The 13,619-nt window shown below is 39.8% G+C and overlaps 2 protein-coding genes across 5 annotated transcripts in view; one reads left to right on the top strand and one right to left on the bottom strand.

Moving 5' to 3' along the window:
• LOC123760252 (uncharacterized) overlaps window positions 1–13,619 on the top strand; it is a 33,644-nt gene that overhangs the window by 18,491 nt on the left and 1,534 nt on the right. For 2 of the 4 annotated variants that reach the window (XM_045745754.2, XM_045745753.2), the window contains exons 3-6: window positions 1,214–1,390; window positions 3,404–3,679; window positions 5,754–6,839; window positions 9,166–9,339. In XM_045745754.2, coding sequence (XP_045601710.1) covers window positions 1,214–1,390; window positions 3,404–3,679; window positions 5,754–6,839; window positions 9,166–9,339 — 1,713 coding nt within the window. Of the gene's footprint in view, window positions 1–1,213; window positions 1,391–3,403; window positions 3,680–5,753; window positions 6,840–8,034; window positions 8,146–9,165; window positions 9,340–13,619 lie in introns of all 4 variants that reach the window. The other 2 variants (XR_011230964.1, XR_011230965.1) reach the window with 2 other exon arrangements.
• LOC123760251 (acylamino-acid-releasing enzyme) overlaps window positions 6,887–13,619 on the bottom strand; it is a 246,343-nt gene continuing 239,610 nt past the window's right edge. Inside the window, exon 18 of the mRNA XM_045745747.2 lies at window positions 6,887–8,126. The gene's annotated coding sequence lies outside the window, so the exon portion shown is untranslated. The remainder of the gene's footprint in view (window positions 8,127–13,619) is intronic.

The following is a 13,619-nucleotide window of genomic DNA, read 5'->3' as shown; positions in this document are numbered from 1 at the left end:
TGCTTTCTGGGTTCGAGTCCCACTGGTGGGTGTTGTCCAAAGATTGTTTATCTTCACTTGTGGTTTATGCAAGTATAGGCTTATAAGCTGGACACGAGTTCTCTCACATTGACAGTGGCTTGACGAAAATTGCAGACTGACCCCTCACTCATCTGGTGCCTTCGGGAGGTAGAGATGTTTGAGATATATATATCTCGAACTATCTACTTCTTTTGTAAGGTCTGATGGCGTAGTGGGTTAAAGCATACTAGTTATGCCAGCTACTGGAAGGTAGTTGTGCTTTCTGGGTTCGAGTCCCACTGGTGGGTGTTGTCCAAAGATTGTATATATATATATATATATATATATATATATATATATATATATATATATATATATATATATATATATATATATATATATATATATATATATATATATATATATATATATATATATATATATATATATATATATATATATGTCGTACCTAGTAGCCAGAACGCACTTCTCGGCCTACTATGCAAGGCCCGATTTGCCTAATAAGCCAAGTTTTCATGAATTAATTGTTTTTCGACTACCTAACCTACCAAACCTAACCTAACCTAACCTAACTTTTTCGGCTACCTAACCTAACCTAACCTAACCTATAAAGATAGGTTAGGTTAGGTTAGGTAGGGTTGGTTAGGTTCGGTCATATATCTACGTTAATTTTAACTCCAATAAAAAAAATTGACCTCATACATAATGAAATGGGTAGCTTTATCATTTCATAAGAAAAAAATTAGAGAAAATATATTAATTCGTGAAAACTTGGCATATTAGGCAAATCGGGCCTTGCATAGTAGGCTAAGAAGTGCGTTCTGGCTACTAGGTACGACATATATATATATATATAATGTAATTGTTCAATCTAGTTTAATTTTCTGTTGTAAATACAGTATATGCAGAATATTGACTCTTCAAATCAGGGTGATGGTTGTAGTTACTGTTGTTTTGTGTGATAATAAGTTAAATAAATAAACAACCGAACCCACACATATGAAAAGAAATAATTGGTGATTTGTTGATCTGTCCCGGACCTTTAATAACAAGTCATGACTTGATAGCTCCAGGACTTGCCGCAACATTGTCAATGCAATTTGTTTTTCATGTGTGCATTAGATTTGTTGTTTTCATCCACATTGTGACATTCCCTAAAAGTTCATTTTACTAATAATACGGCATATTTCAGATTCGGCTGGTGGGGATCCTGCTGTGGTATAAAGAGCAGTATGGCAACTTTCTCTTCTCGCACGTCATACAAAATCAGCTTTATAAATGCCTTATCTCGGGTTTACGGAGTCGACGTAATCCACCAGTTTACTTTAGTACAATGTTGGTGCTTTGCCCAAAAGTTACCATAGATCAGGTGAGCTACTGTTTAATGTTTTAAATAGATGAATGATCAGTTTTTCATTTTTATCAGAGCTAATTGGCTTTCAGCAGTTTTCAAAATTATGTTTTTATAGTCATGTATTATACATGATCATATGAGTGTTGTCTTCTAATAAATCATGATATAAATGTGTAAGATAGTAGCTTTATATAAGTACCTATTATGTTTACATAATTGTAATAAGACCCTATGTAATATCTGTATATGAGTATATCTGTACTGTATATGAGTCTGCCTGTCTCTCTCTATATCTATATATTTTTTTAACTAAGACTGGTGTTCATAAGGCCTGTTAAATGACGTACCTAGTGAAACTGGAAGCAAGAGCTGCTATCCTACCTCGGCTCATCTGAAACCTGCTCCTACACTCATTTGTTTCATGAGAATGTTCTTTGAAACTATCACATAGGGAACTTATATAAGGAATCCGGTGAAACTGCTAGCAAGATCATCTCTCTGATTGGAATGCGCCAAGAAGTGATGTGGTGGTCATCTTGAGATGATTTCGGGGCTTAGCGTCCCCGCGACCCGGTCCTCGACCAGGCCTCCTTTTTGTTACACATCTCCCAGAAAGCAGCCCATAGCAGCTGTCTAACCCCCAGGTACCTATTTACTGCTTGGTGAACAGGGCCATCAGGGTGAAAGAAACTGTCCATTTGTTTCTGCCTCCGTCGGGGATTGAACCCACAACCTCAGGACTACGAATCCCGAGCGCTGTCCTCAGCCGTGGAGGCAGATTCTCTGTACACAGTTTCAGAAGTAGATATAATACTGTATAACCAAATAGGCTCTGGAACTTACACAACAGCTGAGACACCGAACCAGATACCAACAGAAACCACCTAGAAAATGGAGTAAAATCACACTATGTAAAGGATCTGGGAGTAATCATATAGGAAGACCTTACCTTCAAAGATCACAATAAAGCAGTCGTCTCAATTTCAAGAAAAATAACGGGTTGGATAACAAGAAGCTTTCAAACAAGGAATGCCATACCAGTGATGATACGTTTCAAGACACAAGTGCTCACTAGTGGAATATTTTTGCACAATAACAGTCCCCGTTCAAAGTTGGAGAAATTGACCCTGGAGAACATGCAAAGATCCTAGACTGCTAGAATCCACTTAGTAAAACATCTAAATTATTGGGACCAATTAAAATGTTCAAATCTGTATTTTCTAGAGTGCAGAAGGGAGACATAATAATTTACAGTTGGAAAATATTAGAAAGACTGGCTTCAAATCTGCACACAAATAACATCATGTGAAACCAGGAGCTATTGGAGGATGTGCAGAATACCCCCATTGAAAAGCAGAGGTGCAACAGGTACTCTGAGAGAGAACTATCAACATCAGAGGCCCAAGACTGTTCAACACGCTTCCACTACACATAAGGGACATAACTGCCCGACCCATCACAGTGTTCAAGAGAGAACAATCAACATCAGAGGCCCGAGACTGTTCAACACGCTTCCACTACATATAAGGGACATAACTGGCCGACCCCTCACAGTGTTCAAGAGAGAACTATCAATATCAGAGGCCCGAGACTGTTCAACACGCTTCCACTACACATAAGGGGCATAACTGGTCGACCCCTCATTGTCCAAAAGAGAACTCGATAAACACTTCCCTGATCAACCAATCTGTGATTCATACATCAGGCTGCGAGTAGCTGCATCCAACAGCATGGTTGACCAGAAGGTCTGGTCAGAGAGGGGGCCATGAGGATGTTGATCCACGGAATCTTCTCAAGATTGTTGCAAGGTAAGGAGTGTGGTTTGTCCCTAAATTTTATTTGCCCACTACTTAGTTAATGAGTCAAAACATGGCAATCAGCATTGTGGACTTTGAGGGGGCATTGGAGCATGACTGACTGAGGTGGTAGCAAAGCAGATTGTTAATTAGTATAGATGTTAGTCTTTTGGATTCATGATTGGCAGTCTCTTGATGTGTGTACACTGTTCTCGTATGTTCATGCTTTCAGATTGCTTTCGTAGAAGACCACAATGGGGATCTGCCCCCTGGAACTGGAACTGGCTTAGATATCATCTCGGAGGAATGTGGATTCATTCTGGAGCTGCTTGCTGATTTTCGAAAGCAGTGGTTTGTCACAGAGTCCGTGAAAACCACAAGTAAATTTGAAGAGAAGTATGTACTGCCTACCATATCATTGGTGCTTGAGGGAGTGTATTTTCATGATCCAGATTTCCTACCACTTTTGATCAAAGAAATGCCAAATCTTCTTCATATTGAAATTCAGGTATGATGATGTTGGGTATATTATGGATATAATGCTTTGTATATTATACACATTGAAATCACAACACCATGATGTATCTCTGAATAAATATTGAGGCCGTACAAAGGGATTGAACCTGCGTGCCTGGACTCCATAGACATACACCTATGTCGCTGGACTTCATAGTGTGGTGCCTAGGCGCCCGGACAGACAGACACAGACAGACAGACACAGACACAGACAGACACAGACAGACACAGACAGACACAGACAGACACAGACACAGACAGACAGACAGACACAGACAGACAGACAGACAGACAGACACAGACAGACAGACACAGATTTGGAAAAGGTTCAAAGGTTTGCCACCAGACTAGTACATGAACTGAGAGGTAAGAGCTACGAGGAGAGACTACGGGAATTAAACCTTACGTCTCTGGGAGACAAGAGTTAGAGGGGACATGATCACCACATACAAGATTCTCAAAGGAATTGATAGGGTAGATAAAGACAGGCTATATAACACAAGGGGCACATGCACTATGAGATACAGGATGAGAGCGTAGCTCTCATCCTGTAACTACACTTAGGTAATTACTAGGGGACACAGGTGGAAACTGAGTGCCCAAATGAACCATAGAGACGTTAGAAAGAATTTTTTTAGTGTCAGAGTGGTTGACAAATGGAATGCATTAGGAAGTGATGTGGTGGAGGCTGACTCCATACACAGTTTCAAGTGTAGATATGATAGAGCCCAGTAGGCTCAGGAATCTGTACACCTGTTGATTGACAGTTGAGAGGCGGGACCAAAGAGCCAGAGCTCAACCCCCGCAAGCACAACTAGGTGAATACACACACACACACCTTACAGTGGCAAATACCATAAGCTGGTATCAAGCAGACATACACTTTGTATATTTATGATTATTACCAAAGAAAAGATAATATTTAGTTAGATAACAATTTTAATCCAGTACCTGTACATAGGTATAGAGCATACATGCTTAGCATTGAAATTTATACTAAAGCAGTACAATATTTCAGTGCACATGTTTCAGTTTCCCTGAGTTGCTGTCATCCTTAGATGCTAGTTAAAGGTCATTCATGATAATATTTCACTCATTCTCAAGGTCAAAATCATGCTATAATCACTTCCCAATGAAGGGAAGGAAAATATACAGTAAAAAGTTGTCTAATGCCCACTTGCCAATGAGTTTTTCCCTTATTTTAACATTTAAATTACCGATACTTTTGTTTAAAGATCTTAATTTATTATCCTGGTGATCAGCTTTCATAAAGTGTATAAGCCTAAGTAAAATACAATGAATGCCTGGTCATCTGAAAACACACTTATCCTGTCTTCAAGATGAACTGAAGGGAAAGTGATTAACAAATATTCACATGTCCTGAATATCCAGAGACCCTTCAGATAATCGGGACATTAGTTGGAAATTCAGTAGTTGGACATATTCAAATTAGTTGGACATATAGGGGTCTAGGCGCTCGTCACTGAAAATTGTGGCTTAAACTCGTTTGCCCTTCATCACAACTATTTGGAAATGGAAACAATGTTCCGTATTTTAATTTAGATTTATAAATAATGATATTATGCAGTTGCGTTTTGAAAAAGGTTTCCTTTTCAGTACCTAACCTCAAGGTGTCTCAGATATATGCACCATAATAATTGGCCATTTCATGCAAAACTACTAGACTCACTGTATATATTATTCATGTATATTTGAACTGTACTGGTGCATATCCTTGTTGAATGTCCTGAGTTCCAGGACGAGCGTGTGTCTTGCTTTCCGACCGTCCCTCCCGGTCACCTGTCCCTCGATAGAATTCTTGGTGAATCGGATACTTTTGACGTCGTTCGCCTTTTGCGTTTCTGTTCTCGTATTGGCATTCTTGGTGATATTTAGCGCCCTCTGATTATTCCGCGCATTTGATGGTGCTACATAGCCTTCCTGGTTTGGTGCCTTCTTTTGTTAATTATTTACTTGAACTGTACTTTTATTATTTTGACCTTGTTATACTATACTTTTTTGCACATCAGTATTTTGATATTGAATATTTCTGTAACTCTTTACAGTACAATGGAACTCCATACATGCTGAGAGCTTTGAGTACACATTGTCAATATTTGGAATCTCTGTGCCTCCTGGAACCACAAATGGAAGTTTCTATACTGGAGAAGGACATCCTTTCTATCCTCTTTGGTGTTTCTCCAGTGTATGACTGTAGAGCATTCTTTGGTATACTGGACAGATTTGCCGAAGATAAAGAATTCAGAGAAAAGTTTGTGCTGCAGTTTCCAAATTTGAAAAAACTCGACATTGATGAGTTATATTTTGAGGAGGATGTGCTACATGACGTATACACACTGGCTCTGATACTGCAGCCTAAACTATCATCATTTGGAAAGCATACCGGACTGACAAGGCATATTATTGCAAAATATAGAAAACTCTGGAAAATAGTGAACGAAAGTTCATATTCTAATATTGGTATATACTTGACTAAAGCTAAATTTGTTGATAGCATATGTGATAGGCCAGGCAATGCTGAATTAGACCTGAGGTATATTGAAGAAGTATTACCCATGTTTAAAACCTTACAATCTGTAGAGCTGCTGAAAAGCTATTGGAGTGAGAATGATGTGGCCAAATTTTGTCGAATATTTTCAGAATATGTAGATGCACTTTCGTTGCTCATCTTGCCGGTGAACGACATATCCTGTCTCGGTAACATCAGCCACTTGCGCTTGAAATTTATGCGACAATACTCTTTTGAGCACGTGCACCAGGTTTTGGACAACTGCCCAAACCTAGAGACTTTGAGTGTGCATGCTGTGTTTCAAGCACAGCCTCAACCCAATCAGGTAAGGTTTGATCAGATGCAGCATTTTGGCCAAATGTTGGATGAGGACCGACTCCTCATACAAAACCTCATGGTTGAAGAATTAAGACAGTTTCCTGAGTTACAAATACTGGGTGAGGAAGTTGTTGAACATATACCCAGGAACTTGCCTGCTAATCCTCTGAATGTTCACGGTGTACGGGATGCTCAAATTGTGCCTGTGTATAACAGGGTATCAAAGACCAAGTTGAAAACACATCAGAAATTAACAACATTGCGCATTGCATCTATATTTGAGGCAGCCAAAGAACCCTCAGAGGTAAGACCAATTAAAATAAGTATTCAGGAATAACAGAAAGAATGGCATAATTTTTTGTACATTATTGATTCATTAGTTGTGACCATATACAGTATTACAATTTATTTTAGTGTTTATTGTTTTAACCATTTGGTTGTGAAAGTTGACTCTATCCACCAGATTCATAACAATGACTTTACTGTAGAAATGTCATAACGTAGCTGAAACATAACCCAGCACTCACACACTTGAAAGTGATGATGTTTTCGTCTATCCTGGACTCATAGTAGTCATGAATTAATACGGTCCACACTGCTTTTCTCTCTATTCTGCCCCAGCTCTTTATCACATCCCACCCAAGTGCCATATTGTCATACTGGTTTATTGCTATCTCCTCATCACCTCCTCCTTTATTGACAAGTCCAGGACAGACCAGAACCACTTTCAATTTATTTCATACATGTGGGCTGGGATTATTTAATTGGTGCATGGTTTGCTTTCAGGTGTGTGAATGGTAATTAACTGGGCCATATTATAACTGATTAATCTTTCATTATAATATAGTTGGTGGGAAACAGTGGCTGGGCATATACCTGGGGTGAGTTCTTAAGAGTTCTTCTACTCCCCAAACCCGGCCTGAGGGCAGACGTTGTAATAACCTGATCCAAAAGGTTATTACAGCGGACAGAACACTGGACGCGTGATCCTGTGGTCCCGGGTTCAATCCTGGGACCACAGGGTCACCGGCGAGAAACAATGGGCAGAGTTTCTTTCCCCCTGATGCCCCTGTTACCTAGCAGTAAATAGGTACCTGGGAGTTAGTCAGCTGTCACGGGCTGCTTCCTGGGGGTGGAGGCTTGGTCGAGGACCGGGCCGCGGGGACACTAAAGCCCCGAAATCATCTCAAGATAACCTCAAGAAGCAGTCATACCCCCCTCTTTATGAATACAGTACAATGTAAGTTTGCACTACAGTACTCGAAGCTTTTTGAGTACTGTAGGGCTTCTTAGCTTCTGGTAGTTCATAACACAGATCTCAAAATGACCTACAAATCTGAAATCTGATTATGAAGTGACAGAGCTAATGTAACTAAAGTTTGAGTTAGAATTTAGCTTTCACAACTAAAAGATTTTTTGTAGTAAATGTATAGATTTGATTTACACAAGACAGGAATAAATCGATTTAGGACACATAAGGCAACAATTGGTTTTGCCAGGTAGGAAGAGAACATGTCCCCAGTCCCTCATGGAATACTGCTGTGCTGGGCTTCCTGCCAACCACCATTCCTTGTTTGGTACGAAGGCAAACCTGAAAAAGCATTGGTGGAGTAAGTATGAGAAATTAAAATGAGTTTAATGTAAATGGCACAAATGAGAAGAGTAAGAGAGAGACGAAAGTAAAATATCTAAATGAAGGGATAGATGTTAGGTGTGTGAGAAGCATAAGGGGAAGGGGAATTGGAAGGAAAAAATGTAAAATGCAAATGGTAAGGATGGGCGGGTGGTTGAGGCATCTCGTCAGGAGCTGAATGTTCCAATTAGAGGAAGAGTACATCAAATGTCTAAATGTAAGTAAGTTTGAGAAGGTGAAAGAAAAATTTAGATTTTAAGGTACATTAGGTCAAATATTACATGGCTGAGAATGCTAAATGGATATATATTTGGGATTGGATAATGAAATCTGCAGAAGATGTGTGTTAATATTGACAGAACAATTAGACAAGTTCCTGCAGGAAGTGGTGGACGTTAGGGTCTGTGGGAAAAGCAGCAGCCTTTAAAATAGTTATCAGAAGGCAAGTCTGGCCCGGAGACACGGTTTGAGGAGTGGCGCACTCCGAACTGACTCCAGGTTGACAGAGAAGTATTATACAAGTCAATAAAACTATCAAGAAAGGATATTAGAAGATAGAAGTGCATGGAAAAGATTACGGCAGAAAGATGTAATGTGAGATAGATAAGAAAGATGAAATGTAATAATGAATACAAATTTGAAAGTATTTGAATATTTTGTTATAATCCAAAATAAAGTGGGTAACATAATTTGGATATATAAAATAGTGGTAAAAAATGTCATAAAGCAAAATAGTTTGAGCATTTCACTTTCCCATAAAGCTCTTCTACTTTGCAATGAAATGACTTGACCCAATTCTTATAAGTACTATGCTCACTGCCATCTGTCTAGATTTCCCCTCACTTTAAAATGTTCTATTTGTACAAATATTTTAACACTATAAGATGTTCACTCTAGAAGCATGAAATGGTACTTCCTGCATTATTTAAATATCCTATAGTTCAATAATGTTTTCCTTTCAAATGCAGGAGCCATGACATTGGTAAATATTTTGCAGGCACTCCTGCGAAGTCTTCTGGAGCGGGTTCCTAACCTACGGAATCTGTGTTTGGGGATGTGGTTGGGCTCCCTGAGCCACAGGCGGCATAACTTAACATGTACCGGCAATGCTCTAGTCAGTGTTGTCACAGACCAGACACGGATTGATCCTCTCCTGACTCAACTGGAACAGGTAGGGTAAATATAATCTTTACTCCCTTGCATAATCTGTATTTAATCAGTGCAATTTACTCAAAATAGTAGTGTACAGGTTTTTAGAGCAGTGCATGGTATAAGTATATATGTGTATACATATATACTTATACTGTATATGTATACACATATATAAGTATACAGTGTATATTATTGGGTATATATATATGTGTAGTGGAATGGGTACAATGGTCTAATTTGCACAGGCATTGTGTGTTGTTAAGGGTAGTGTACATTGAGAAAATCTTTGAAGTAGGGTGATGAAATTGAACTCACGGCCTTGGTCAGTGCAGATGCATGCATTACCCACTGGACCACGATGGGCTTAAAAGCAACACAACCCCATGCTCACCTGAACCTACAATTAGTTTGCAGGCACTGATATGGTACCCATATCCAATGTTTACATGCTTCCGTCAATGCACAATGAAATCAATATCATGACGTACAAAAAATATTTCATTGATAAATGCTATTGTGATTTCATTGTATAGTGTACAGTACATTATAAATATCAGTGGTATAAACTGAAGCATATTTGACAAAAGCATGGTAAGGTAGAAGAGTAATGGATGGTTAGTTAAGTGTAATTACAGGATGAGAGCTACACGCATGCTGACCCGTCTTCCCAGCACCGTCATATAATGCTTTGAAACAACTTTTTGATTTCCCACGTTTTAACTTGTTTGAACCATCTACCACTTTGCGCAAGTGAATTTTCAAATGTTTCTCAACAACTTTGTTTAGTTAGCTTAAATCTATGACCTGCTGTTATTGAAGTTTTAGGTCTTGAAGTTTCTTCTGTATCAGTTTCCTTGAATCCCATAACTATTTTTCTATGTAGGGATTATATTGCCTCTTTGTCTTCTAGCTTGGCCATATTTAATGTCTCTAGTCATTCAATTCTGGAAGGCATTTACTTGCAGGTCTTTGCACCTTTTCCAGTTTGTTGATGTGCAAACTGTAGAAACGCTGCATGTTACAACTTTGGTCTCACAAAGGTTAGATACCAGCTTGATACCTGGTTGATGGGGGGTTCTGGGAGTTCTTCTACTGCCCAAGCCCGGCCCGAGGCCAGGCTTGACTTGTGAGAGTTTGGTCCACCAGGCTGTTGCTTGGAGCGGCCCACATACCCATCACAGCCCGGTTGGTCCGGCACTCCTTGAAGAAAACAATCTAGTTTTCTCTTGAAGATGTCCACGGTTGTTCCGGCAATATTTCTGATGCTCACTGGTAGGACGTTGAACAGCTGCGGACCTCTGATATTTATACAGCGTTCTCTGATTGTGCCTATGGCACCTCTGCTCTTCACTGGTTCTATTCTGCATTTTCTTCCATATCATTCACTCCAGTACGTTATTTTACTGTGCAGATTTGGGACCTGTCCCTCCAGTATTTTCCATGTGTGTATTATTTGGTATCTCTCTCGTCTCCTTTCTAGTGAGTACATTTGGAGAGCTTTGAGACAATCCCAATAATTTAGGTGCATTGTCTCGTCTATGCGTGCTGTATATGTTCTCTGTATTCCCTCTTATTTCAGCACTCTCTCCTGCTCTGAAGGGGAAGGGAGCACTGAGCAGTACTCAAGACGTACCCTGTGTTTTGTACCCTGTATTATGTTTAAGATCCTCATTTTTGCCGTATCTGAGTACCTGGAATTTATCACAGTTAAACATCATGTTATTTTCTGCTGCCCAATCGAAAACTTTGATAATATATGTTTGTAGTTTATCAATGTCTTCAGCAGAGGTAATTTTCATGCTGATTTTTGTATCATCTGCAAAGGATGACACAAAGCTGTGACTTGTATTTTTGTCTATATCAGATATGAGAATAAGGAACAGCAGTGGTGCAAGGACTGTACCTTGAGGTACAGAGCTTTTAACTGCGCTCTGACTCGATTTTATTTGATTGACTATTACTCTTTGTGTTCTGTTCGACAGGAAATTGAGTATCCAGTGTCCTACTTTACCAGTTATACCCATTGACCTCATTTTGTGAGCAATTACTCCATGGTCACAGTTGTCGAATGCCTTTGCAAAGTCTGTGTATAAGACATCTGCATTCTGTTTTTCTTCTAATGCCTCAGTGATTTTGTCATAGTGGTCAAGTAGCTGTGAGAGGCATGATCTTCCTGCTCTAAATCCATGTTGGCCTGGATTGTGGAGGTCATTGGTTTCCATGAATCTATTGACCTGACTCCTGATCACTCTCTCAAATACTTTTATTATGTGGGACGTTAGTGCAACTGGTCTATAATTCTTTGCCAGTGCTTTGCTACCAGCTTTGTTTAGAGGGGCTATGTCTGCTGCTTTAAGCGCATCTGGTATCTCCCCTGTGTCCAAGCTCTTCCTCCACACTATACTGAGTGCCTGTGCTACCGATAGCACTAACATTGCACATCATAAAAATTTTTGAGAGAGTGCTAAGAAGTAAGATCACAAAATACATGGAATCACAGCATCTCCATAACCACGGACAACATGGTTTCAGAACAGGGCGCTCCTGCCTGTCGCAGTTGCTGGACCACTATGATATGGCATTAGATGCTATGGAAGACAAACAAAATGCTGATGTAATTTACACAGATTTCGCAAAAGCTTTTGATAAATGTGACCATGGTGTTATTGCACATAAAATGCGTTCAAAAGGAATTACCGCGAAAATAGGCAGATGGATCTACAATTTCCTGACAAACAGAACCCAATGTGTAATAGTCAACAAAATAAAATCCAGCCCATCAACCGTGAAGAGCTCAGTCCCCCAGGGTACTGTGCTTGCTCCAGTACTTTTTCTCATCCTCATATCGGACATAGACAAGAACACAACCTATAGCACTGTATCATCCTTTGCAGATGACACTAGGATTTTCATGAGAGTTGGCAACATAGAGGACACGGCAAACCTCCAATCAGATGTAGATCAGGTCTTTCTATGGGCTACAGAAAATAATATGGTGTTTAACGAGGATAAGTTCCAGCTCATGCGCTACGGAAAAATTTAAAATTTAAAAACGGAAACCACTTACAAAACTCAGGCAAATCATAACATAGAACGAAAAGGCAATGTAAAGGACCTGGGTGTACTCATGTCGGAAGACCTTACCTTTAAAGAACACAATAAAGTAGCCGTCACAACTGCAAGAAAAATGACAGGTTGGATAACAAGAACTTTTCACACTAGAGATGCTATACCGATGATGATACTTTTCAAAACGCTTGTGCTCTCTAGAGTGGATCACTGCTGCACAATGACAGCCCCTTTCAATGCTGGAGAAATTGCTGACCTGGAGAGTGTGCAGAGATCCTTTACTGCTAGAATAAGTAAAATAACAACGTACTGGAATGAACGACATGGAAGAAAATGCAGAATAGAACCAGTGAAGAACAGAGGTGCCATGGGTACATTCAGAGAACACTGTATGAACATCAGAGGTCCACGGTTGTTCAACGTCCTACCAGCGAGCATCAGAAATATTACAGGAACAACCGTGGACATCTTCAAGAGGAAACTAGATTGTTTAATTCAAGGAGTGCCGGACCAACCGGGCTGTGGTGGGTATGTGGGCCTGCGGGCCGCTCCAAGCAACAGCCTGGTGGACCAAACTCTCACAAGTCAAGCCTGGCCTCGGGCCGGGCTTGGGCAGTAGAAGAACTCCCAGAACCCCATCAACCAGGTATCAACCAGGAGTGACACTAGCGGCAGGAGTGACACTAGCGGATGTCTAAAAAAATGTTGTTAAAGCTTCTTCCCAAAATTTGTGGGTGGCATGTGGCCTGTTTTCTCGTATTTACCATAAGGTGGCATTTAGTCATAATAACCATCCTTTTTTTCACAGTGATATCTTCGATCTTGTCTTCAGGAATCATTTGTATATCCTCATCTTGAGATCCAATTTATTTTCCTATTGTTTTATTATGGTAATTTTTGTGTTTGGACTGACATTCTATAGAAGAGTAAGGTGGGTTTGACCAGACCACACACTAGAAGGTGAAGGGACGACGACATTTCGGTCCGTCCTGGACCATTCTCAAGTCGATTGTGAATGGTCACAATTGACTTGAGAATGGTCTGGTCAAACTACTTTAGCCACGTTATTGTGACTCATTGCCTGCCTTAGGTGGGTTTGTTTAACTGCTTTAGCATTATCATCTTAAGACTTGTTTCTGTTTTTTGGGATAAATGGCTCCTTACTCCATGATTGAAGTAGGTAAAAATGATCATTTATTTGGTAGGAAGCAACAGATGCTGCCTCTGTAT

This window comes from Procambarus clarkii, chromosome 39 (assembly GCF_040958095.1).
Source record: "Procambarus clarkii isolate CNS0578487 chromosome 39, FALCON_Pclarkii_2.0, whole genome shotgun sequence".
Lineage (NCBI taxonomy): Eukaryota > Metazoa > Arthropoda > Malacostraca > Decapoda > Cambaridae > Procambarus > Procambarus clarkii.
The sequence above is the reverse complement of the archived record's forward strand: the minus strand, read 5'-3'. Positions and strand labels throughout refer to the sequence as shown.